Here is a 25,913-nt window from a genome sequence, read left to right as displayed (position 1 = left end):
AAGTCTGTTAACAAATGTTCTGAACCTTGAAACTATTACATTGGTTCAATTTAAGAATAATATAAAATTAATATTCCACTTATATCATTTAAAAATCTTCAGGATGCTTACGTTTCTCTTAGTTGAGATTGTCTGTGATCATAAGACTGTTACTTCTTACTGTATGTTAGCATGCAAAACAAAAAAGTCTGAAAGGAAATGGTCAGTTGCACTGTCCTACCTCTTACCCTAAAACCAAGAGAACTAAGTTTCCATTAATCTTTTTTTTTTTTTTTCCATTTTGGAAGTCTGGCTGAAATCATGGAATAAGAAGAAGCTTAAATTTTTAATAACTGGAGATCTAATTTTACTCTTATAGCACCTGGGATCTCAGATATCTTTCATAGGGGTCAGGTGCTTTGAGAGTATTTAGAGTGCTTTTAGTATCCATGTTGAGAAATACAAAGTAATTAAAATGAGGGGTAAAATGAGCTAAAAGCACATAAGATGACTTTTTACAAGTTAAGAGATCATCTTTTACTTTTCCATTTCCAGTTTGATTTTTTGAAGAGCTTCTGTAACAGTGCTTCTGGCAAGTAGTGAGACTTGTGCCATTCCACTCTAAGAAAACACACAGTGCCAGGGACCTGGGATCCTGTTGGAATTCCAGAAGAGAATGTGGGCTCCCCACCCCTGGAGCCTTTACCTGAAGTGAAATGCAATTTCATTTCTGAGATAAACCAAAGTGAGATTAGTCTATGTCACTGAGTCAGGATATTATAAAACAAAGCATTTTATATACCAAAGTATGTAAAATGTTTAATATCTCAAAGTATGAATCCTAATCCATTTTCATAAGCAAACTTATAATTTACCTTGGAGTCAGTTTAAGAAACTTAAAAGCTATATATTTTAAATGACACTGACCTGTTAATGATGTTATAGTTACCTCTAGCTTTATGAATTCCCAAAACAGAAAACAGCCAGATTTTTGATGGTTTGTCATTATCTTACATTTAATGACTAACTTTCCATTTATAGTAACATAAAGTTACTTTTTCTTAACAAAGATTTTTAAAGTTTTATTTATTCATTTTTCATTTCTATACATAACATAAAATATACCACATAACCATTTTTAAGTGTACAGTTCAGTTGTATTAAATGCATTCATAATGTTGTCCAACCATCACCATGGCCTTAACTCTTAACCATCTTATAAAATTGAAACTCTATAAATATTAAACAGTAACTTCCCTGTCTCCTCTTCTTCCAAGTCCTTGGCAAGCACCATTCATTGGAGAAGATTAATTGGAACAGACCTTGACGCTGGGAAAAATTGAAAGCAAAAGGAAAAGGGGCTGGCAGAGGATGAGATGATTAGATAGCATCACTGACTCAATGGACATGAACTTGAGCAAATTCTAGGAGTTGGTGAAGGACAGGGAAGCCTGGCACGATATAGTTCATGGAGTTGCAAGGAATCAGACGTGACTTGGCGACTGAACAACAACAAAATGATAATTCTGTTTTTAATTTTTTGAGGAGCCACCATCACAGCAGCTTTATCATGTTTTATTCCCACTAACAATGCATAGGGTTCCAGTTTCTCCACATGCCTGTCAGTATTTGTTATTTTCTGCTTTTTTCCATAGCTATCTTTTAGTTGCTAAGTCATGTCCAACTCTTGTGCCCCCATGGGCTGTCCTTTGTGCATTTTTCAATCAGATTGTCTGTGTTGTTGAGTTTTAGGAGTTTCCTATCTATTTGCTTTACTGTATCTTTTTTTTTTTAATATTATTTTTAATTGAAGGGTAATTTGCTTTACAATATTGGGTTCATTTCTACTGCTTTACAGTATTGGGTTCATTTCTACCATACATCAACACGAATTAACCAAGAGTGTACATATGCTCCCTCCCTCTTGAACCTCCCTTCCACCTCCCACTCTTTCCCACCCTTCTAGATTGTTATAGAGCCCCAATTTGAGTTCCCCAAGTCATACAGCAAATTTCCATTTGTGCACAAAGTCATTAACACAGTGTGTGAATGAAATGGTGTATTTCAAACAGTTAGGAAATATCAATAAAATACAAAAAAAAAAAAAAAAACCTAAGAAGTAGCCACAAAGAAATTTTGGAGCTAAAAAGTACAATTACTGAAATGAAATTCACTAGAGGAATTTGAAGGCTGATCTAAGCAACAGAGGAAAAAACAGGTAACTTGAAGATAGGGCAATGAATATTACTGAATCTGAAGAACAGAAAAAAAAGGACTGAAGAAAAGTGAACAGAGCATAAGAGACCCATGAGACATTATAGGAGTCTCAGAGGAAGAAGAGAGAAAGGGGCAGAGAGAATATTTAAAAGACCAAATGGCAAAAACTTGCCAAATCTAATGAAAAATGTGAATATAAACATCCAACAAGCTCAATAAATTTCTAAAAAGATAAATTCAAAGAGACTCATACCAAGACATTATAATCAAAACTTTCAAAAGACAAAGGCAAACAGAGAGTCATGGAGCTATTTGAAAGGAAATTTTAATGCATTTAGTATGTACTTTTCATGTTTAATCATTACTAATTTCTACTTTAAGAAAAATATATTTATAATTTCACATGTGAAGTTTAGAGACTCCTTTAATTCTGTAATCTTGAGGAAATTTATTTCCCTCTCAGAATTATTAGTTACTTCAGATTTCATATGGCTAGAATGGATATATGAACAGTTTTTGTAACTGTCAGTTGTACTTTATGTATTACATTAATGTGCTTTACTTAACATTTATTTTTGAATGAGATAGAGGCCTTGAATATGTCTCATTATTTTAAGAAGTTGCTTTAACCTAAAATTTCTTAGTGACTTGATTGTTTGGTTTTAATTTACTCTATATAAAAAGAGCTTTATATACTATAAAATTACATGTGTTGGTAGTGACAAAAAGTTCTCAGAGACAAGGAGCTCGCCTCATTTGTGTTTATCCCATACCTAATTGAATGCCAAGCACATAGGGGAGGCTTAAAAGGTTTTGAATGAGGAGGTAGATAGACATGAAAGAAATTTTAAAGATCATTTAGTCTTATCATACCATTATAAAGGCAAGGAAATGAAGCCTGGGGAGGTTCATATTTTGCTTTACTTTTTCCAATTTATTGGAATTATTACACTTCAAGCATTTTATCACTACACTGCTCTAGATTCAGCAAAAATATTCTATTCCAGTATGTCTCGAAAATGATGCATAGATACCATATATATGGATTATCTCATTAAGTCCACTTTTATTCTAGTCTGCAGAAAGTTCCTGACTGGTACTTAGAAAAACAAGTTAAGAATAGAAGACAATACAGAAATCAAGAGTTTCTAGCCTAGATGGGGAAAACTGCCTACTGTTTGCTTTTGAGTAGCTATGAGTTTAAATAATCTTAAATAAATAATTTTTATGTTTAACTGTTCTGCTCTTGGACTTTTAAGAGGAATAGTCTGCTAAACCCTGCTGACCGTATATATTGTTTTGCAGTTCAGTCTGACATAGCAGTTACCAGACAGACTAACAGCTTCTACTCATAAATTTTAGATTATTCATCACCATGATTGAATTGTCCCACTTAAGAAATAAATTACTTTCAGGTTGAATTTGATTTTAAATGTCTAGCCACTATTTTTGTGAGCAAGATTGGGGTTTCTTCTCTAACCCGGGTCCTTAAATATGAGCCCGCCATGTGATGAAAACTAAGAATTCTGTTAAAAATGAAACAACTAATTAGAATTCCAGAAAAGATACATTTGGTGGGAAGGTCCTTTAGCATCAGTATAGATACTCAGAAATACTAGATGCCATGTTTCACTTGCCAGAAGAACTGGTTTTGGATAATAGTGATTGTGAAGGCAGCTTCTAAACAGCAAGTATGACATCTTTATAAGTTTGTAATATACACTTAGTGTGTGTATTATATTAATAATATAAACTTTACCTAACATTTGTTTTTGAATGAGTAGACATGATAGGAAAGTAGACATGATCCTTTCTTAAGATTAGAAAGAATCAGGATTTGGGAAAGGGACTAATGGAAGTAAATAGCTTTATTGTATAAACCGAATGTATTCAGGTTAACTTCATTGCTCTAAGAAAAATCGTCAGGCCAAATGTAGTTCTAAAATTTGTATTATAAAGCCTTCGTTCAAGAAAATTAACTTTAATGAGAGTTAATGGAAAAATCTGAAAATCTTAGTGATGATTAATGCCAAGCTCCTGCACTCCAGTTTTTTTCCATTATTAAGTATTATCATCTCTAATGAAATCTTTACCTTCTGGAATCTAGAGGATTCTTCTGGAAGGTGGAGTGTGTTCTCATATTGGAATTTTAAATTAATGTGTGTTAACCCATAGAAATACTGCAAGATTGGAAAAATTAAAACTGCAAACTCCCCCAGATTCCTTAAGACCCTGATCTCATAGGAGTAGAGGAAATATGTGTCTTCAACTGAGATATTCATAAAACAGAAGATCACTAACTTAACCATAATTATCTTCACTATATTTCTCTTAAAAATTTAACATTTAAGTTATAAAAAATAAATGCCCTATAATAATAAATGCCTTATGATAGTAATCTGACCCAGCAAATCCACTACTGGGTATATACCCTGTGTCTGTGTATGTGTGTCTTTGTGTGTGTGTACTTAATTGCTCAGTCATGTCCAACTCTTTGTGACCCCATGAATGTAGCCCGCCACGCTCCTCTGTCCGTGGAATTTTCCAGGCAAGAATACAGAGTGGGTTGCCGTTTCCTACTCCAGGGAATCTTCTGACCCAGGGATCAAACCTGCATCTCTTGCATTGGCAAGTGAATTATTTATTACTACCTTGAAAAAACCATAATTCAAAAAGACACACACCCCAGTCTTCATTGTAGCACTGTTTACAATAGCCAGGACATGGAAGCAACCTATATGTCTAGTTTACAAACAAATGGATAAAGAAGGTGTGGTACATATATACAATGGAATATTACTCAGCCATAAAAAGGAATGAAGTTGGGTCATTTGTAGATACATGGATGAACCTTGAGTCTGTCATACAGAGTGAAGTAAGTCAGAAATAGAAAAACAAATATCATATTAACACATGTATGTGGCATCTAGAAAAAAACGGTACAGAAGAACCTATTTGTAGGAATGAAGGTACAGATGTAGAGAACAGATGTGGACATGGAGTGGGGGTTAGGGGAGTGAGCTGAACTGGGAGACTGAGATTGACATGTACACTACCATGTGTGAAATAGCTAGTGGGAAAAAACTGCTGTACAGTTTAGGAGCTCAGCTCGTTGCTCTGTGGTGACCTAGTGGGTGGGAATGTGGGGGCTGGGTGGGATCAAGGTCCAAGAAGAACGGGGACATATGTATACATATGGCTGATTCACTTCATTGTACAGCAGAAATTAACACAACATTGTAAGGCAACTAATATCCCAGTTTAAAAATAATAACATATCATGTTCTCTCTTGCTAATCTTCATCAAATGAAAATTATAACCCCCTTAAGCTCAATTTCAGGACGCTTTCAGGCTCCCATCAATCTAACTTTTTTTTATCTTACAACAAAAGTTCTTCTGATAATGATTTGACTGATAAGGGAAGCAGGGTGGGAGTAGGTTTGTTTACCCAACATTAAGGTCCTTCAGTCACATATTAATAATAATGTGTGTGTGTGTTCCAGAGTGTAGTGTCTAAGTCTCTAGTCAGAGCTCTGCTAAACATGGAGAATCTTCATGTAGGGACCAATGTTTCAGGATAGGAAAGAGAAAGAAAGGGAAAGGAAGTCTAGATAAAAGTCTATAAACTTAAAAAGTGGAATTTTAAAATGATTTCTGGAAATTTAGGCTTCTTCTTTAGGATAGTATCTTGTGAATGAGGACCCATTCAAATACATTCCTCATATCATCTACTAAATTAGTGCATTTGTACAGAATATTACCTGGCAGCATTGTTTGATATAGGGAATCTAGGAAATAGGGTTGGTTCTTTGTGAACAAATATGTAATCAAAGTAATAATCTCTCAGAGGTTTTAATCTAGTACCTCAAATTAACTCTGCAGACATGTTTTAAATTTTTTCCTCATGCTGCTTAAAATATTTTGAATTGTTTTTCAATATTTTTCAAGTGTGATTTTCCATATTTAAAAATTATATTTCTGTAGCAACAACAGTTGGCTGGAGCTAACTAGTTGCCATTCTCTTTGGTCAGTAGTGACCTGTTTTTCATTTCAGTTCAGTTCAGTCGCTCAGTTGTGTCCGACTCTGCAACCCCATGAATCGCAGCACTCCAGGCCTCCCTGTCCATCACCAACTCCTGGAGTTCACCCAAACTCACGTCCATCGAGTCGGTGATGCCATCCAGCCGTCTCATCCTCTGTCGTCCCCTTCTCCTCCTGCCCCCAATCCCTCCCAGCATCAGGGTGTTTTCCAATGAGTCAACTCTTCACATGAGGTGGCCAAAGTACTAGTGCCTCTCAGTTCCCTTCCTCCTACTCTTTCTCCCATCCAGATAGCTGTAGACAGTTTGTATGCCCTGTGCCTTTCTACTATCTGATGATCTCAGTTGTAGCGGAACCTCTTAAGTTAGATCGTCATGCCTCATAGCATTTGAGTTGATGACCTCTCAGCTTCTGAATGCAATTAAACTCCTGCTATGAAAGGGAAGAGTTGTTGGCATTAGCTGGTTTATCTTAATGACTTCAGCAGTCTGATGGCTCAGATGGTAAAGAATCTGCCTGCGATGCAGAGACTTTGTTTGATCCCTGGGTCAGGAAGATCCCCTGGAGAAGGGAACAGCTACCCACTCCAGTATTCTGGCCTGGAGAATTCCATGGACAGTATAGTCCATGGGGTCGCAAAGAGTCAGACACAACTGAGCGATTTTCACTTTCCAGCAGTCGTATGTCCTTTGGTACACTGTTTTATGAACAAGTGGAAGCAGATGAAAGATAATTTTATTCTATACTCTTATGCTGCCCTTTCACTAGTGTAACTGGAACTAAGAAAGACAAGACAGTACTACAGAACAGATGTAAACATGAACTTGGCGAATTCTCCTGGTTCAAACATTCTTTGTGAAAATGTCTGATGGTTCCAGAAAATACCACTATTTTATTACCTGTGTTTTTTCCCAAATGAACCATGAACTTCTTTGGAAATACAGTGACTCTCAACATTGAAGGAGAACTTCTTCATGTAGGAACTCTAAATGACATTATGAATACTTCTTTTTAAAAATTTCCACTGTAATATTTGTCTTAAAAGATCGAAATGTACTGAAAGAATACAGTGCCAGAAATCACAATTTTTAATCTCTTCCTTCATACCATAGTATATCAAAAGGATTTTAGGTACCCATTATTAATGATTTATCTTTGTTTTGATTTTTCCTAACATGGTTTAGTTCGCATAGTTAAACTTACAATTCAAGTTTCTAAATTCCCAAGGCTTCCTTTGGATGCCAGCATTAATCAAAGGGTTCTTCATTTGAAAGGAAGACTGTGCTGCACTTGGCAACGATTCAAATGCAGTAAAGCTTGGTCCTTTCAAACTATGAGTGGAGATAATTGAAGCATAAACCATTTAATGTTTTTGCACACACTTGACTGTGTATTTTGAGGAGAAGAAAGTGCATGTACATTGACTATTTTCACTATTTTACTTGTTAAAAGAATCTAATGAACAAGGATTCAATTGACTTTGGGACTTATATCTTGAATTTTTCACTAACTCATAATGCCGTCTTTTGATACAGCTGATTTCTTCAAATGAATGCCAGTGATGTCAGCTATCATCATAATATTTCTGTTAGCATTTTAATATTAGTTTTCAAAATGAGAAAGGCAAACCCATATCCAGAATATATAGCTTTACTCCTGTAAAATGAGTTGTTGCCACTTCTACAGTAGATGAGATCCAGTGTAATCGCCATATCCCCAACTCCTTATTGTTTCTCATTCTGCACCCCGTCTTTTCTACCCACTCCTCAACCCCTACCCTCACAGTATAGTCTCATACTTACTGTCCTGGTTCCTGTCAGTGCTTGTTAGCTAGGTACTGCACTTAATTCAGGCTATAGTCCCTTTCTCCCTCAAATGACCATCACATTCCTAGTCAAGTTATCTTGTACTGAACCCATTTTTGGCTTAATGGCAGCAGAGAAGATGGGACAGACTGCAGGAAGTGAGAGCAATGTTGCCTAATGGGGTAGAAAATTTTTTCAGCAAGAGAGCTAGCCTTTAGGGGTAATTTCTCCATCATCTTCAAATGAGAGAATGTTAGCCTTTAACAGTCCACTTCTGAAGGCTCTGAAAATCCATTCAAGTGAATCTGGGGATGCAGGATTTTCATATTATCAACTAGGTGTTCCTATCCCATGGGTCTAGTATCATTTTTTACTGTCTAAGGCTCTAACCTTAATATAGCAGACCTGCTTAAGTTGAGAATTTAACCTTCTTGTCTATAGCCATACCACCGTGAACACACCCCATCTTGGAAGATTAGCTAACCTTGATACTAATCTTAATTATTAAGCTAATCTTAATACTAATCTTGATTAGTACTTGGATTTAACCTTCAGAGCTCTTCTAGGCCCTCACTCAGAGTTCTTCTGCTCTTACCATTAAGACCATTAACTTCTGGTCTTATTTCCTTGCCCTTCAGGATAGAGGTAAAAACCTCTTGTTTTGCTCCCCAAGAGGCTTTCCTTGCCCTTTAGGATAGAAGTAAAAACCTCTTGTTTTGCTCCCCAAGAGGCTTTCACACTTAGCTTTTAATATTTATTACTTATGCTCAGGCTTTGTATCTTTTCTGTGTTTCCTGAGTTGAGCTTTGCAAAAGCCATCTTAATTCTATTGTTTTTATTTGTCGTTGTGCAGTCTTTAAATTGTGTCCAAATCTTTGCAGCCCCATGGACTACAGCATGCCAGGCTCGCCTGTCCATCACTATCTCCTGGAGTTTGCTCAAATTCATGACCATTGTGTCGGTGATGCTATCTAACCATCTCACTCTCTGCCACCCCTTTCTCCTTTGGCCTTCAATCTTTCCCAGCATCACAGTCTTTCCAGTGAGTTGGCATCAGGTGGCCAAAGTAATAGAGCTTCAGTTTTAGCATCAGTCCTTCCAATGAGTATTTGGGGTTGATTTCCTTTAGGATTGACTGATCTCCTTATGGCCCAAGGGACTCTCAAGAGTCTTCTCCAGCACCACAATTCGAAAGCATCAGCTCTTCAGCACTCAGCTTTCTTTATGGTCCAACTCTCACATCTACACATGACTAATGGAAAACCTATAGCTTTGATCAAATGGACTTTTGTATACAATATGATGTCTCTTTTTAATACACTATCTAGCTTTGTCATTGCTTTTCTTCCAGGGAGCAAGTGTCTTTTAATTTCATGGCTACAGTCCCCATCCACAATGATTTTGGAGTCTAAGAAAATGAAATATGTCACTGCTTCCACTTTTTCCTCTTCTGTTTACCATGAAGTGATGGGACTAGTTGCCGTGATATTAGTTTTTTGAATGTTGAGTTTCAAGCCAGCTTTTTTATGATCCCCTTTCCCCCTCATCAATAGGCTCTTTTATTCCTCTTCACTTTCTGCCATTAGGGAGGTATCATCTGCATACCTGAGGTTATTGATATTTCTCCCAGCAATCTTGATACCAGCTTGTGATTCATCCAGCCCAGCATTTCATATGATGTACTCTGCATGTAAGTTAATTAAGCAGGATGACAATATACAGTTTTGAGGAGTCTCAGTGACATGTCATAGCATCCGTTAGTTTTATTGAGTACATTTCCTTTAATTTTATCGTGTACAATACTCTTAACCGTATAGTATAGGATGGTAAGAACTTTATTGCTTTGTTGACCAAAATTTTTTTCAAGCTGTTATTCTCATTCAGTCAAACTCTGAGGCGTTATTCTGCATATTGAGTTGTTATTAAATAATTGTCTCAATTTTTATTTCTTTGCAAAATGAATTATTTTTCTGTAACTCCTTTATATAATTGAATGATGAAATGAATTTTTTAAAATATCTGATTTATAAGGTACTTCCAGTCCCTCATCTTACTTTACTATTTTTCAAAGTCTTATTAAATAACTAGTGAAGCTGTGAAAATAGAATCAACAAACATCGTGGGAGTAGCAAGAAATGAGCCTAGAAATGTAGGTAGGTAGGCTTTCACCTGACAGATGAGATTTACCCTATATCCTGGAAGAGAAAGAATGAGATCAAATTTGCACTTTTCTATTTTAATCATGCTGATGACAGTGTGAAGGATCCATGGGTGAAGGAGAGAAGATTGATTGTAGGTATGTCATCTTGCAAATCACAGATACTGTTTGGGAGTTTTCCTAGTGGAGTATGGAAATAAACACTTCATTAGGAGTATATGATTAAACAGATTAAAGAAATTACCATTACAAAAGACTAGATTTCAGACTTTCCTTATGGTATAGTGGATAAGAATGCACCTGCTGATGCAGGGGACATGGGTTTGATCCCTCACCTGGGCATATTCCACATGCTCCAGAGCAACCACGTCTATGTGCCACAGCTACTGAACTGTTGCTCTAGAGTCCGAAAGCTGCAACTACTGAGACCATACGCTCTAGATCCTATTCTTTGCAACAAGAGAAGTTCATGCAACACAAAGAAGAGTAGCCTCCACTTGCCCCACTTGCAGCAACAAAGACCCAATGCAACCAGAAATAAATAAAAAGTCCAAATTAACCAAAGATTTAAAAAAAAAAAACCCTACATATTTGTATTCATAGGCAAAGCATCTTTAGTGTGGTGAAAATAAATGTAGAGATATTTGCTACATTGACATAGACAATTGTTCCACTTTTCAGAGTTAGTTTTGGGTTCAGCTGGGCTTCCCAGGTGGTGTTAGTGGTAAAGAACTCACCTACCAATTCAGGAGAGTGAAAAGATGCAGGTTCCATCCCTGGGTTGGGAAGATCCCCTGAAGGAGGACATAGCAACCCATTCCAGTATTCTTGTCTGGAGAATCCCTGTGGACAGACTAACCTGGCTGGCTACAGTCCAAGGGTTGCAAACAGTCGGACGTGACTGAAGCAGCTTTAGCACTCAGGCACGTAAGCAGCACACACAATAATAAAGTTAACAAGTTACTTAGCCTTCAGAGGGTTCTATGAAAATCTTTATCATTATGATTATTACATAAATCAGCTTCATTAAATTCGTATGAAGCCTTTACAGAAAACATATGAATGATAGTTTGCTAAACGTATTTAATGGGATGAAAAAGAAAACCTTTTCTTTGAGATAGTCATGATCTTTATACCACTTTCATCTTTTAAAAGTGTGGAAGGATGTCATTTTAATATTCCTTTGAGTCAGCTCATCATTCTAAAACTTCCATATTCATTAAATAAAATTGGCATTATACAAAGGTAATAAATGATGCTGCTAGAGTAGACTTGCAGATTACCTGGCCTTTGCATTAATAGGTTGTTTGATTTGAATGTCAACCTACTGTTTTTCAAACCATCTTTTTTAAATTCTTGCACTTTTTAATAACACTTTTTAGTTGAAATATATGGAAATAATTGTACTACTTAAAATTTGAAATACAATTTATTGCTCAGTTAACATGTGTGCTAATGATTGTAGGTGCTGTAATACTATTATTTAAAATAATGCTGAAATTCAGTGGAGACGCAGACATAGAGACCAGACTTGTGGACAAAGTAGAGGAAGAACAGGGTGGGATGCTTTGAGAGAGTAGCATTGAAACATATACATTACCATATGTGAAATAGATTGCCAGTCGGAATTTTCTATGTGACACAGGGAGCTCAAACCCAGTGCTGCATGACAACCTAGAGGGGGTGGGATGGGGTAGGAGGTGGGAGGGAGATTCAAGAGGAAGGGCAGATATGTATACCTATGGCTGATTCATGTTAATGTATGGGATTAAACCAATACAGTGCTGTAAAACAGTTACTCTCCAATTAAAAATAATTTTTAAAAATAAATTAATAATACTGAAATATGACTATGATAAATAGTAAAGTGTTGCTTTTAGAGTGAGAAAGCAAAAATGTGATTATGATAAGACTATCTTTTAAAAAAATATAGCCTGTCTTAAAATGTGTAAGATATAAAAGTAGTACACATAATTGTTTTTAAAAGTAAAGAACAGAGGAGGAACAAGATGGCGGAGCAGTAGGTGGATGTGGAGTACATTTCTCTCCACGGATACATCAGGAATACACCTTCAGACACAGAAGTGCATGCAGAACACCAGCTGAGAGTGGACAGGAGTACCTGACCAGTGGAAAAGAATATATAGAACCATGCAAAATTTGGTAGGACAAAGGAACTAGGGGGAAAAGGGAGTGAGTGTTAGTAGGACTGGACTGCCCTCGGTGGGGGAACTGAAGCAGCAGTCCGATCCCCACATTGGGGCAAGTGTCTGAGTCAGAGGAGAAACATTTAAGGCTGAGAGTGAAAAAGCTGATCTGTGAAAGCCTAAATGGAATGAGAATCAGAGTACTTGCTGCAGCCATACATACCCCGGACAAAAATGCTGGTCCCCTGGAAGGCGCAGCAGCTGGGAGCTGGAGTTTAGGGATTGTGGATCAACCCCAGGGTGAGGGCTGCTGTTGACTGCAGAGAGACAGATTGAGGGGATGTGAAGTAGGAGTTCGTGGTGGGAAATGCTAGTGGAGGAAAGCCAGGCAGTCATGGAAGCAAGGCAGTACTGCTGAGTCACGCATAGGGGGTGAAGCCATCACTATAGCCTCTCTCTCCCCACATGTCAGCATTGGCAGCTGAACAAGAGAGAGGCTGGCCTATTAAATGCCTGATGCATTTGAGTACAGAGTAGGACCCCACCCAAGGTGCTCCTCCAAGTGACTGATGCACCGAACTACAGAGTAGGGCCTCACCCAGAGTGCCCTTTTAAGTGCCTGAAGCGCCAGTCTACAGAGTGGGACCCCAGCCAGGAGGGCCCCCTCTATGTGCCTGACTCGCGAAACTACAGAGAAGGACCCTAGGCAAGGGAGCCCTCTAAGGGCCTATACAGGCAGAGCTAGAGAGAAAGTTTGGCCAAAGAAACCTTCTGATCACCAGCTACAAGAGGCTTGGAAAAAGACCATAGGGCCATAACTTCTGTGGCGGAGGCAGTCCTTGTCCCTGCACAGTTGGTACCGCCAGAGTCCCCATGAGCCAAGCAGCTGCACCACCTGCACGCTCAACTCTCACTGAGGCAGAGCTGCCACAGGCAAAAAAGTCTTGCCTCTATGCACGCAGGATAGCTTTGGTCGTGTCCAATTCTTTGCGACCCTGTAGACTGTGGCCTGCCAGGCTTCTCTGTCATGGAGGGGGCTTCTCCAAGAAAGAATACTGGAGCATATTGGCCAATAGTGGTTGCCATACCCTTCTAGAGCACTATATTTCCTACTGCCCTAGCTGCCAAACCCCCTGAATACCTGGTGCTGCCAGACCCCTGCAACCCAAGCAACTGTAGCACATTTACACCTGGCTCTCACAGGTTAAACCCAAGTCCTCTGGAGCAGCCTTAGGAGGAAACCGCTGTGGACGACCCACATGTAGAGGTGGAAATAAAACCACAGTTGAAACTCAGGGGCAGTGTGGCTAAGGAAGAAGACCCAAAACATTCCCATCAGCTGTACAGTTCGGTTCAGTTCAGTCGCTCAGTCATGTCCTACTCTTTGCGACTCCATGGACTGCAACACACCAGGCCTCCCTGTCCATCACCAGCTCTCGGAGCTTACTCAAACTCATGTCCATTGAGTCAGTGATGCCATCCAACCGTCTCATCCTCTGTCATCCTCTTCTCCTCCCGCCTTCAATCTTTCCCAGCATCAGGGTCTTTTCAAATGAGTCAGTTCTTTACATCAGGTAGCCACAGTATTGCAGTTTCAGCTTCAGCATCAGTCCTTCCAATGAATATTCAGGACTGCTTTCCTTTAGAATGGACTGATTGGATCTCCTTGCTGTCCAAGGGACTCTTAAGAGTCTTCTCCAACACCATGGTTCAAAAGCATCAGTTCTTCAGTGCTCAGCTTTTTTCATAGTCCAACTCTCACATCCGTACTTGACAGCTGGAAAAACTATAGCTTTTACTAGACGGACCTTTGTTGGCAAAGTAATATCTGATTTTTAATATGCTGTCTAGGTTCAAGCTGCACATTAAATCCACACAATCAACTAGGTAGACTCTCTGTCCATGGAATATATAAAAGGCCATTGAGAGCTCCTACAAAAGAAAACATACTAGTTCTGATAGCTGTGGACATTGGCGGCCGAGAACACACAGGAGTAAGACCAGATTAGAATCTGAGCTGCGTCCACAGCAGGTCCAGGGACCAGCACAGTATTGGAGGTCATCCTAAGGTGGACTGGGACTCCCAGCAAGGCAAAGAACTCTGACAGCAGTGACTGAACAAAAATATTTATTATTCCTTTTTTTTTTACTTGTTCTGTAGATTCTTTTGTATTTTTTTTCCCTTTTTTCCCCTTCTCTTGTAGTTGTCGATTTTATTAGCACTAATAAATCCAGTTAAACTTTTGAGCTTTTTTTTTTTTTCTTTTTCCTCAGTCACATTTTTATTGTTTTCATAAACCTCTGCTTCTGTGTTGGGCTTTTGCAGTTCTCTGCAGTTTTCCTCTTTTTGTTTTTGTTTTTGTTTTTTTTGGTTTTTTTTTATCTCTTTTAAAAATTTTAATTTTTAATTTTTTAAACCCATTATGATTTTTTCTACATTTATTCCTAGTGTTCTTTTCCCCTTGCAGTTAATCTTTAATGTATAGAAATCTTCCTCTACGTCTATTTAATTTTGCGTATCTATTCTTTCCTTTCCTCTCAATGTATTTGTTAGTTTTGTTTGCACTGCTTTATTCCCCACTTGGCACCTTGCTTTAGTTTTGTTTTCCAATTTGTGCTTTAGTTAGTTTTGTTTTTAACTGGTAAATATAATTTTTTATTTCCTTTGTTCACTGGGTCAACCTACTATATTTTTGTTGGACTGTGTTGACTTTGCTCTTGGGTGTATATGTGTATATTCCATTATTTTAATTCTAATTTGCCTGATTTTCTAACTGCCATTTGTCTGTGGTTCATCTTTGGTTTCTCATTTTTGGATATTTGTTTTAATCTCACTTAATGCCATAACAAACCACTTGTGGAATCTTTGTTCCCAACCAGAGATCAAGCACTGAGCCTTTGGAATGGTAGCACTGACTACAAGACCCTAGACTACCAGAGAACTAACACTAGGGAGTATCACATAGTGAGAACTCACACAAAGGAAACCATGTGAATACAAGAACCAGCATCACCCACCCACCAGTAGCACCCTGTGCAGTAGCACCTCATCTGAACAACAAACAAAAATACAAATCCAATATCAGCAGACAGGATTACCATATCACTCAGCCTTGCCCATCAGAGGAAAAACAAACAAAAACTCAGCACAGATCTCACCCTATAGGAAGCTTACACAAACCACTGCACCAGCTTTAGGGGGCAGAAACCAAAAGGAAGAAAGAATTCAACCTTGAAGCCTGGGAAAATTAGACCTCAAACACAATAAGTTTAAAATATATGTAATAAAATAGCAGAGAAATACTACACACATGAAGGAACAAACTAGAAACACAGAAGTCCAAATAAATCAAGAGCAAATAGGCAAAAAAGAATTCAGAATAATGATAGTAAAGATGATGAAAAACCTTGAAAGCAAAATGGAGAAAATGCAAGAATCAATTAACAAAGACCTAGAAGAATTAAAGAATAAACATGCAGAGACAACACAGTTACTAAAATTAAAAATACTCTAGAAGGACTCAATAGCAGACTATCTGAACCAGAAGAATGAATCAGTGAGCTGGAAGATAAAATGGTGGAAATAACTTCTGAAGAGCAAAATAAAGTAAAAAGAATGAAAAGAACTGAGGACAGTCTCAGAGACTTCTGGGACAATATCAGATGCACCAACATTGAAATTATAGGGGTCCCAGAAGAAAAAGAGAGAAAGGGTATGAGAAAATTTTTGAAGAGATTATAGTTGAAAATTTCCCCAACATGGAAAAGGAAATAGTCAAGCAAGACCAAGAGGCACGAAGAGTCCCATACAGTATAAACCCAAGGAGAAACATACCCAGACACATACTAATCAAACTAACAAAGACTAAACACAAAGTAAGAATATTAAAAGCAGCGATGGAGAAGCAACAAATAACATACAAGGGAAATCCCATACACTTAACAGTTGATCTTTCAACAGAAACTCTGCAGGCCAGAAGGGAATGGCAGGATATATTTAAAATACTGAAAGGGAAAAATCTACAACCAAGATGAATGTACTCAGCAAGAATCTCATTCAGAATTGATGGAGAAATAAAAAGCTTTTCAGACAAGCAAAAGTTAAGAGAATTCAGTACCACCAAACCAGCTTTACAACAAATGTTAAAGGGACTTATATAGTCAAGAAATACAACAGAAGAAAAAAGATCTACAAAAGCAACCCCAAACAATTAAGAAAATCACAAGTAATCAATAATTACTTTAAATGTAAATGGATTAAATGCTTCAACCAAAAGACACAGACTTGCTGAATGGCTACAAAAACAAGACCCATTTATATGCTGTTTACAAGAAACCTACCTCAGACCTCATGACACACACAGACTGAAAGTGAGAGGATGGAAAAATACACTCCATGCAAATGGGAAGCAAAAGAAAGCTGGAGTAGCAATTCTCATATCAGACAAAATAGACCTTAAAATAAAGAAGATTACAAGAGATAAGATAAAATGATAAGATCATTACACTACATAATGATCAAGGGATCAATCCAAGAGGGAGACAGAACAATTGTAAATGTCTATACGCCCAACATAGGAGCACCTCAATACATAAGACAGACGCTAACGGACCTAAAAGGGGAAATTGACAGTACTGCAATAATAGTAGGAGACTTCAGCACCCCACTCTCACCAATGGACAGATCATCAAAACAGAAAATTAATAAGTAAACACAAGTCTTAAATGATACATTAGATGAGCTGGACCTCATTGATACATTCAAGACATTCCATCCAAATGCAGAAGAATACACCTTCTTCTCAAATGCACATGGAATATTCTCCAGGATAGACCAAATCTTGGGTCACAAATTAAACCTCACTAAATTTAAGAAAGTTGAAATCATTTCAGTCATCTTCTCTGACCACAGTGATATGAGACTAGATATCAATTACAAGAAAAAAACTGTAAGAAACACAAACACATGAAGATTAAACAACACATTTCTAAATAACCAACAGGTTACTGAAGAAATCAAAAGGAAAGTCAAAAAATCTCTCGAAAGAAATGACAATGGAAATACGACAACTCAAAACCTATGGGATGGAGCAAAAGCATTCCTGAGAGGAAAGATAGCAATACAGTCCTACCTCAAGAAACAAGAAAAACATCGAATAGACAACCTAAATTTACAGCTAAAACAACTGGATAAAGAAGAACAGAAAAGCCCCAAAATTAGTCGAAGGAAAGAAATCATAAAGATCTGAGCAGAAATAAATGCAAAAGGAATGGAAGAAACATTAGTAAAGATTAATAAAACTAAAAGCTGGTTCTTTGAGAAGATAAACAAAATTGACAAACCTTTAGCCAGACTCATGAAGAAAAAAAAAAGACAAAAATCAAATCAAAATTAGAAATAAAAAAGAAGAGATTACAACAGATAATTCAGAAATACAAAGGATTATAAGAGACTATTATGAACAACTATACGGCAATGAAATAGATAACTTGGAAGAAATGGACAGATTCTTAGAAAAGTTCAATCTTCCAAGCCTGAACCAGGAATAAGTAGAAATTATAAACAATTACAAGCACTGAAATTAAAGCTGTGATCCAAAATCTCCCAAAAAACAAAAGCCCAGGACCACATGACTTTACAGGAGAATTCTTTCAGATATTTAGAGAAGACCTATGCTGGATCATTGAAAAAGCCACAGTTCAAGAAAAACATCTATGTCTGCTTTATTGACTATGCCAAAGCCTTTGACTGTGTGGATCACAATAAACTGTGGAAAATTCTGAAAGAGATGGGAATACCAGACCACCTGACCTGCCTCTTGAGAAACCTATATGCAGGTCAGGAAGCAAAAGTTAGAACTGGATGTGGAGCAACAGACTGGTTCCAAATAGGAAAAGGAGTACGTCAAGTCTGTATACAGTCACCCTGCTTATTTAACTTCTATGCAGAGTACATCATGAGAAACGCTGGGCTGGAAGAAGCACAAGCTGGAATCAAGATTGTGGGAAGAAATATCAATAACTTCAGATATGCAGGTGACACCACCCTTATGGCAGAAAGTGAAGAGGAACTCAAAAGCCTCTTGATGAAAGTGAAAGAGGAGAATGAAAAAGTTGGCTTAAAGCTCAACATTCAGAAAACGAAGATCATGGCATCTGGTCCCATCACTTCATGGGGAATAGATGGGGAAACAGTGGAAACAGTATCAGACTTTATTTTCTTGGGCTCCAAAATCACTACAGATGGTGACTGCAGCCATGAAATTAAAAGACACTCCTTGGAAGGAAAGTTATGACTAACCTGGATAGCATATTGAAAAGCAGAGACATTACTTTGCCAACAAAGGTCCGTCTAGTCAAGGCTATGGTTTTTCCAGTGGTCATGTATGGATGTGAGAGTTGGACTGTGAAGAAGGCTGAGTGCCGAAGAATTGATGCTTTTGAACTGTGGTACTGTACAAGACTCTTGCAAGTCCCTTGGACTGCAAGGAGATCCAACCAGTCCATTCTAAAGGGGACCAGCCCTGGGTGTTCATTGGAAGGACTGATGCTGAGGCTGAAACTCCAATATTTTGGCCACCTGATGCAGAGAGTTGACTCATTGGAAAAGACCCTGATGCTGAGAGGGATTGGGGGCAGGAAGAAAAGGGGTCGACAAAGGATGAGATGGCTGGATGGCATCACTGACTCGATGCACATGAGTTTCGGTGAACTCCGGCAGTTGGTGATGGACAGGAAGGCCTGGCTGGCATGCTGCTATTCATGGGTTGCAAAGGGTGGGACACGACTGAGCGACTGAACTGAACTGAAGGAAACAAATCAAAGAAAAGATAAATAGTTGGAGAGATATTCCATGTTCCTGGGTAGGAAGAATCAATATTGTGAAAATGACTGTACTACCAAATGCAATCTACAGATTCAGTGTTCAGTTCAGTTCAGTTCAGTCGCTCAGTCATGTCTGACTCTTTGTGACCTTTGTGACCCCATGAATCACAGCACGCCAGGCCTCCCTGTCCATCACCAACTCCCGGAGTTCACCCAGACTCACGTCCATCAGTCATGATGCCATCCAGCCATCTCATCCTCTGTTGTCCCCTTCCTCCTGCCCCCAATCCCTCCCAGCATCAGTCTTTTCCAATGAATCAACTCTTCGCATGAGGTGGCCAAAGTACTGGAATTTCAGCTTTAGCATCATTCCCTCCAAAGAAATCCCAGGGCTGATCTCCTTCAGAATGGAGTGGTTGGATCTCCTTGCAGTCCAAGGGACTCTCAAGAGTCTTTTCCAACACCACAGTTCAAAAGCATCAATTCTTCAGCTCTCAGCCTTCTTCACAGTCCAACTCTCACATCCATACATGTCCACTGGAAAAACCATAGCCTTGACTAGACGAACCTTTGTTGGCAAAGTAGTGGGATCCCTATCAAATTACCAATCACATTTTTCACAGTACTAGAACCAAAACTTTCACAATTCATATCGAAACACAAAAGACCCCAAATGGCCAAAGCAGTCTTGAGAAAGAAAAATGGAGCTTGAAGAATCAATCTTCCTGAGTTCAGATTATACTACAAAGCTACAGTCATCAAGACAGTATGGTACTGGCACAAAAACAGAAATATTGACCAGTAGAACAAGATAGAAATCCCTGAAATAAACTCATGCACCTATGGGTACCTTATTTAGACAAAGGAGTCAAGAGTATACAATGCGGCAAATTCAGCCTCTTCAATAAATGGTGCTGGGAAACCTGGACAGCTACGTGTAAAAGAATGAAACTGGAACACTTCCTAACACTATACACAAAGATAAACTCAAAATGGATTAAAGACCTAAATGTATGACCAGAAACTATAAAGTTCTTAGAGGAAAACGTAGGTAGAACACTCAATGACATAAATCTCAGCAAGATCCTCTATGACCCACCTCCTAGAGTAACAGAAATAAAAAAACAAAAGGAAACAAGTGGGACCTGATCAAACTTAAAAGCGTTTACACAGCAAGGTGAAAAGACAACCCTTAGAATGGGAAGAAATAATAGCAAATGAAACAACTGGCAAAGTATTAATTTCCAAAATATACAAGCAGTTCATACAACTCAATGCCAGAAAAACAAACAGCCCAATCAAAAAGTGGGAAGAAGACCTAAACAGACATTTCTCCAAAGAAGACATACAGATGGCTAACAAGCACATGAAAAGATACTCAACATCACTCATTAGAGAAATGCAAATCAAACCTCACACCTGTCAAAATGGCCATCATCAAAAAGTCTATATACAGTAAATGTTGGAGAGGTTATGGAGAAAAGGGAATGCTCTTGCACTTTTGGTGGGAATGTAAATTGATATAGCCACTATGGAAGATGGTATGGAGATTCCTTTAAAAACTAGGAATAAAACCACCATATGACCCAGCAATCCCACTCCTAGGCATTATACCTTGAGGAAATTGAAATTGAAAGAGACTCATGTATCCCATTGTTCATTGCAGCACTATTTACAATACCTAGAACATCGAAGCAGCGTAGATGTCCATCGACAGATGAATGGATAAAGAAGTAATGGTACAATGGAATATTACTCGGCCATAAAAAGGAACACCATTTGAGTCAGTTCTAATGAGGTGGATGAACCTAGAACCTATTATACAGAGTGTAGTAAGTCAGAAAGAGAAGGATAAATATCGTATTCTAACACATACATATGGAATCTAGAAAAATAATACTGAAGAATTTATTTACAGGGCAACAGTGGAGAAACAGAGAATAGACTTATGGACATGGGAAGAGGGGAGGAGAGGGTGAGATGTATGGCAAGAGTAACATGGAAACTTGCATTACCATATGTAAAACAGATAGCAGCAAGAATTTGCTGTATGGCTCAGGAAACTTCAGGTCTGTATCAATCTAGAGGAGTGGGATGGGGAGGGAGATGGGAAGGAGGTTCAAAAGAGAGGGGATATATGTATACCTATGGCTGATTCATGTTGAGATTTGACAGTAAACAGCGAAATTCTGTAAAGCAATTAGCCTTCAAAAAGATAAATTAATTAAAAAATATAAAATGTTTAAAAAGATGCGTTTAATTGCATCATTGTGTAGGGTAGCTGCTGCTGCTGCTAAGTCACTTCAGTCGTGTCCGACTCTGTACGATCCCAGAGACGGCAGCCTACCAGTCTTCCCCGTCCCTGGGATTCTCCAGGCAAGAACACTGGAGTGGGTTGCCATTTCCTTCTCCAATGCATGAAAGTGAAAAGTGAAAGTGAAGTCGCTCAGTCGTTCCCGACTCCTAGCGACTCCGTGGACTGCAGCCTACCAGGCTCCTCTGTCCATGGATTTTCCAGGCAAGAGTACTGGAGTGGGATGCCATTGCCTTCTCCAGTGTAGGGTAGCACTGATCCCTAAAACATATTTTTGTTGTTTCATTCTATGATTGTTACCACTTTCAATCTACCAGAAAGAATATGCAGGTGGTCTTTAATTGTCTTGTTTTCTTTGCTTAGGATGACATATCCATTAGGAAAAGTGGGACTAGCTGTGGAACTAGCAATTATCATTATAGAAAAATATTTTTTTAGCTTAAGAGACCTATCTGAGATTTTAATGGTACTTGTAAAAACATTGCTGTAATAAAATGAACTAGAATTATGAAAGAAAAAAAAAGTAAAGAACGCCTTTAATGACTAGTACTAAATGCTCCCTTTAAATGCATTTTCTTTAATTGTATTAATACAGGGTCATCTGCTTTATTTTCTTTGATGGATCAAGCATGTTAAAATAGTTTACAGACTTTGCTGGTGTCCAGCAGTTAAGACTCCACAATTCCACTGCAGGGAGCACAGATTCCATCCCTGGCCAGGGAAATGAGATCCTACATGCCATGTGCTTAGGCAAAAAAAAAAATACTGATAGCATTCCTTGTTGAACTTGCAAGGAGTCACATCACCCATCATTGATGTTGCTTAGATGTAGATCTTACAAACTGTCAATAAGCATCATTTGATATACATAAATATGTGTATATATATAAAATTTAAAATATGTTTAAATACAACTGTATTATTACTGTTTTATGTATTGTATTTCTTCCGGTTTAAATGTACACATCAGTAACAAAGCTTACAATTCTGTTATTTTCCTCCTAGATTTATTCCTCACGACATTGTCTGCTTCTAGTACCTTCCAGTTTGAGATATGGGAAAATTTGGTAAGAAATCTTTTCTTTTAAGCATTTTTAAATGATGGCTTTCAATGAAAAGCACACAGTTTTAGAAAATAAAATGAAAGTAATCACTTGGTCGATTGATCTCAACAATAAATAGAACAGTTTTAAGAGCTTTTGGTTGCATTGCTGCATTCAAACTGCTGAATATTGCTGAAGGAAATGATTCATTCAGCATCAATTCCTCTGCAGGTTTTTAAGCATGACTGCCAATTAAACCAATCAGTCTGCCCTAATGCGCATGTTAACAGGGACCCTGCTAGGCTGTCAGCTGGTGAGAGAGGTGCCTGTCATTTAATTTGTCAGCATGATGGTTTGTTGAAGAAAACCCCTTTTAAAAGACTTATTTTTCCTCTTTGCTTTCAGGCTTCTATAAAAAAAAAAATAAGAACAACGGTCACTAAATTTATTGCCAAGTTGACCAGGATTAACGAACCTTCCCCAGTAATTTTTTGAATTGCAAGTAGAATATTCCCAAACTGGTGTCATGGTTTTATTTTATTTTTAGCTTGAGGTAGATTATATGAAAGATGAATTAATGCAGAATAGACTACCCCAAGTTTTAAAATTCAATTATGGGTACAAAATAGAGGATAGGATTTGAGGACAGGCCAAACTGGCCAACTGAGTGACATTCATGAAATAATGGTCAAGTATTAAACCTCACTTTTCTCATGTGGGAAACAGAAGTAGAATGTCTGCTTCATAGACTGTGAAGATTAAAATGAAACAGTGTTTGTAAATTACCTGGCACACAGTAGACACTTGGCGAATTTTAGTTTGAGATCACTTGATTTCCCAGCTATTTACTCTAGATTGTCTCTTATTCAATCCAGATTAAACCCATTGCATTTTAAGAAATTTTTGTTAAAGTACTCATGAACAATAAATAGATCTTAAAAAATGTAAAGCACAAGCCCATGGAAGAAGATTTATTATTTGCCATCTCTTATAGCAGAGTCATAACTCAGATTTCTTCATAGGAGGAAACTAGGAAGAGGGAAAGAGCTTTGTTTAGATAAAATTAGGGCTTTTGAATATTACTAACTACACCCCAACTAAGCAATCTGATCTTTCTTTCTCTTTTAATGAGGCAAGGAGAAAGAAGAAAGACTTCTACACTGGAAAGATTTATCTTTGTTTAATGTACATCTTTTAAAAATATAGTTGTATTTGTTTTTCTGATGATAGATATATGGTTGTTATATTCTTAATGGTTACTGTATATGAAATCTTCCACTAGTAGGGGATATTCATTTTTAGGTGACCTTGAAATCAAGTGAATCTTGAGGTTTTAGAAAGTGAGAAAATCAGTCATTTTGATGGATTATTAATATCCATCTGGGAGAGAAAAGCCTCATTATTAATAAATATATATTTATATAATCAGGGACTACTTTTAAGTATTTTATTTCCTCTCAGCCTAGGCTGATTTAAAGGTAATAAAATGAAGCAACTTTCACTGGAGAAAAATCATGAAGAGACTAGATTTTGGAGAGGGGATCTTTTTTCCCTTTGTTATTTTTTTTAAACAAAATTAATAAATTGTCTATTTGCCAGTAGAGACTAAGGATTCTTCTTGTGGTAAAATAGCTGGATCCACATGGTATTTGTGTTATCAGTAATATAAAACTCATTAGTACAAATTAAGGAGAATGTAGACTCAAAATTAACTAGTTCAGATTAAGTTTTGTAAAATGGGAGAATCATTTTTTAATCAGTGACTGGAGAAGTTGCAGTAACACATTCGTTGACCAAAAAGCCTTCAAAACATATAAAGTCATATTAGCTAGTAGAGGAATATGAGCTGCAGCAGATCTTTTTAGTCAGCTGTGGTGTGCACAGCCACGGTAGATGCTCTGGGAGATCAGAAACTAACCGAAGACGAGGACGAGGGCAAAGATCTGAGTGTAGGCGACTCTGACTGATGTGATGAGATGTACTAACCCCATGTTACAAGGAGTTAAGAAACAGAGCAGTTGCTTCCATTTGGTAGCAATAACCATAATAATTCTTCTAGCTATGAACCATAACAAAGTTCATACATAATTCACAATTGCCAAAACATGGGAAAAACCTAAATGTCCATTGACAGATGAATGGTTAAAGAAGATGTAGGGGGGAAGGGGTGTGTGTGTGTGTCTGTGTATATATATAATGGAATCTTACTCAGACATAAAAAAGAATGAAATACTGCTATTTGCAGCAACTGGAGATTCTCTACTAAGTGAAGTAAGTCTGATAGACATACATGATATCACTTATATGTGGAATCTAAAATGCGGCACAAATGAATTTACCTATAAATCAGAAATAGACTCACAGACATAGAGATCTGACAGAGTGTGGTTGCTAAAGGGGAGGACTGGAAATTTGGAGTTGTTAAATGCAAACTATTACATTCAGAGTGGATAAACAACAAAGTCCTACTTTATATAGCTCTGTCTAATCTCCTGGGATAAACCAAAATGTAAAGAATATTAAAAAAAGAATGTATATCTGTATATAATGGAGTCACTTTGCTGTACAGCAGAGATTGGCACAATACTGTATATCAATTCTACTTTAATTAAAAAAAAAAAAAAAAAAAGAAGGAAGAAGAAAAATCATCCAGCCTAAAAGGGCCAAGACTGAAAATTTCTAACGTAAAGGGTGGTGGGTGTTTATTCATGGGTTTTGATTTGCCATTCTTCTCTTAACTCTTTCCGTTCATGATACTTCTCTGTTCTCTTCCTTGATTTCTAGTCCTACGTTTCTAATCATTTTCTTGATATATCTCTTATCTAAAATAATTTCTTTTCCTGCTCCCAATTAGACCTTCCTTTGTGTTTTCTATTACCTTTGTGTTGGTAGGCATTCTGTGTTCTTATATCTATCCCTTATCTGTCCCTAGCATTCCACTCCTTTAATCATCCATCTGTTTCCCGGGATATAGTAAATTCTACTTATTTCCCCACCTCCAGATTTTCCATCTGATACACAGTATCCAGAGTAATTGCAACAATGAAAGCTCTATTTATCTCACTCTCAGTCCTAAAACCTTTAGGACTTAAGCTTCTCAATAAATTTTTAAAAGATCAAACTACTTAGTTTAGGAGTCAAGGCCTTTGCTGATCTTGTGTAAAGCTATTCTTCTAATCCATATTCTGGCCCAAATCAGCCACTTTCTACTCTATGTCCTCTATTTCCTGTGCATATCCTTTCCCTACTCTTCCTTTTCTTTCAGCCACTAAAATCCTGCTCATCTGCATTAGCCATTTCAAATACCACGTCTTCCTTAAAGCCCTCCCTAATGATCCTGAGTGGACCAAATGGAAACAACTGCTCTGTTTTTTAACTCCTTG

At 37.6% G+C, this 25,913-nt stretch overlaps 1 protein-coding gene across 1 annotated transcript in view; it reads left to right on the top strand.

Annotated features, from left to right (window-relative positions):
- The window catches only part of ITFG1 (integrin alpha FG-GAP repeat containing 1), a 299,997-nt gene that overhangs the window by 53,310 nt on the left and 220,774 nt on the right, over positions 1-25,913 (top strand). The window contains exon 7 of the mRNA NM_001038532.1: positions 22,493-22,554. Coding sequence (NP_001033621.1) covers positions 22,493-22,554 — 62 coding nt within the window. The remainder of the gene's footprint in view (positions 1-22,492; positions 22,555-25,913) is intronic.

The sequence above is a fragment of the Bos taurus genome, chromosome 18 (genome assembly GCF_002263795.3).
Source record: "Bos taurus isolate L1 Dominette 01449 registration number 42190680 breed Hereford chromosome 18, ARS-UCD2.0, whole genome shotgun sequence".
Taxonomy (NCBI): Eukaryota; Metazoa; Chordata; class Mammalia; order Artiodactyla; family Bovidae; genus Bos; species Bos taurus.
This window is presented reverse-complemented; position numbering and strand designations above follow the sequence as displayed.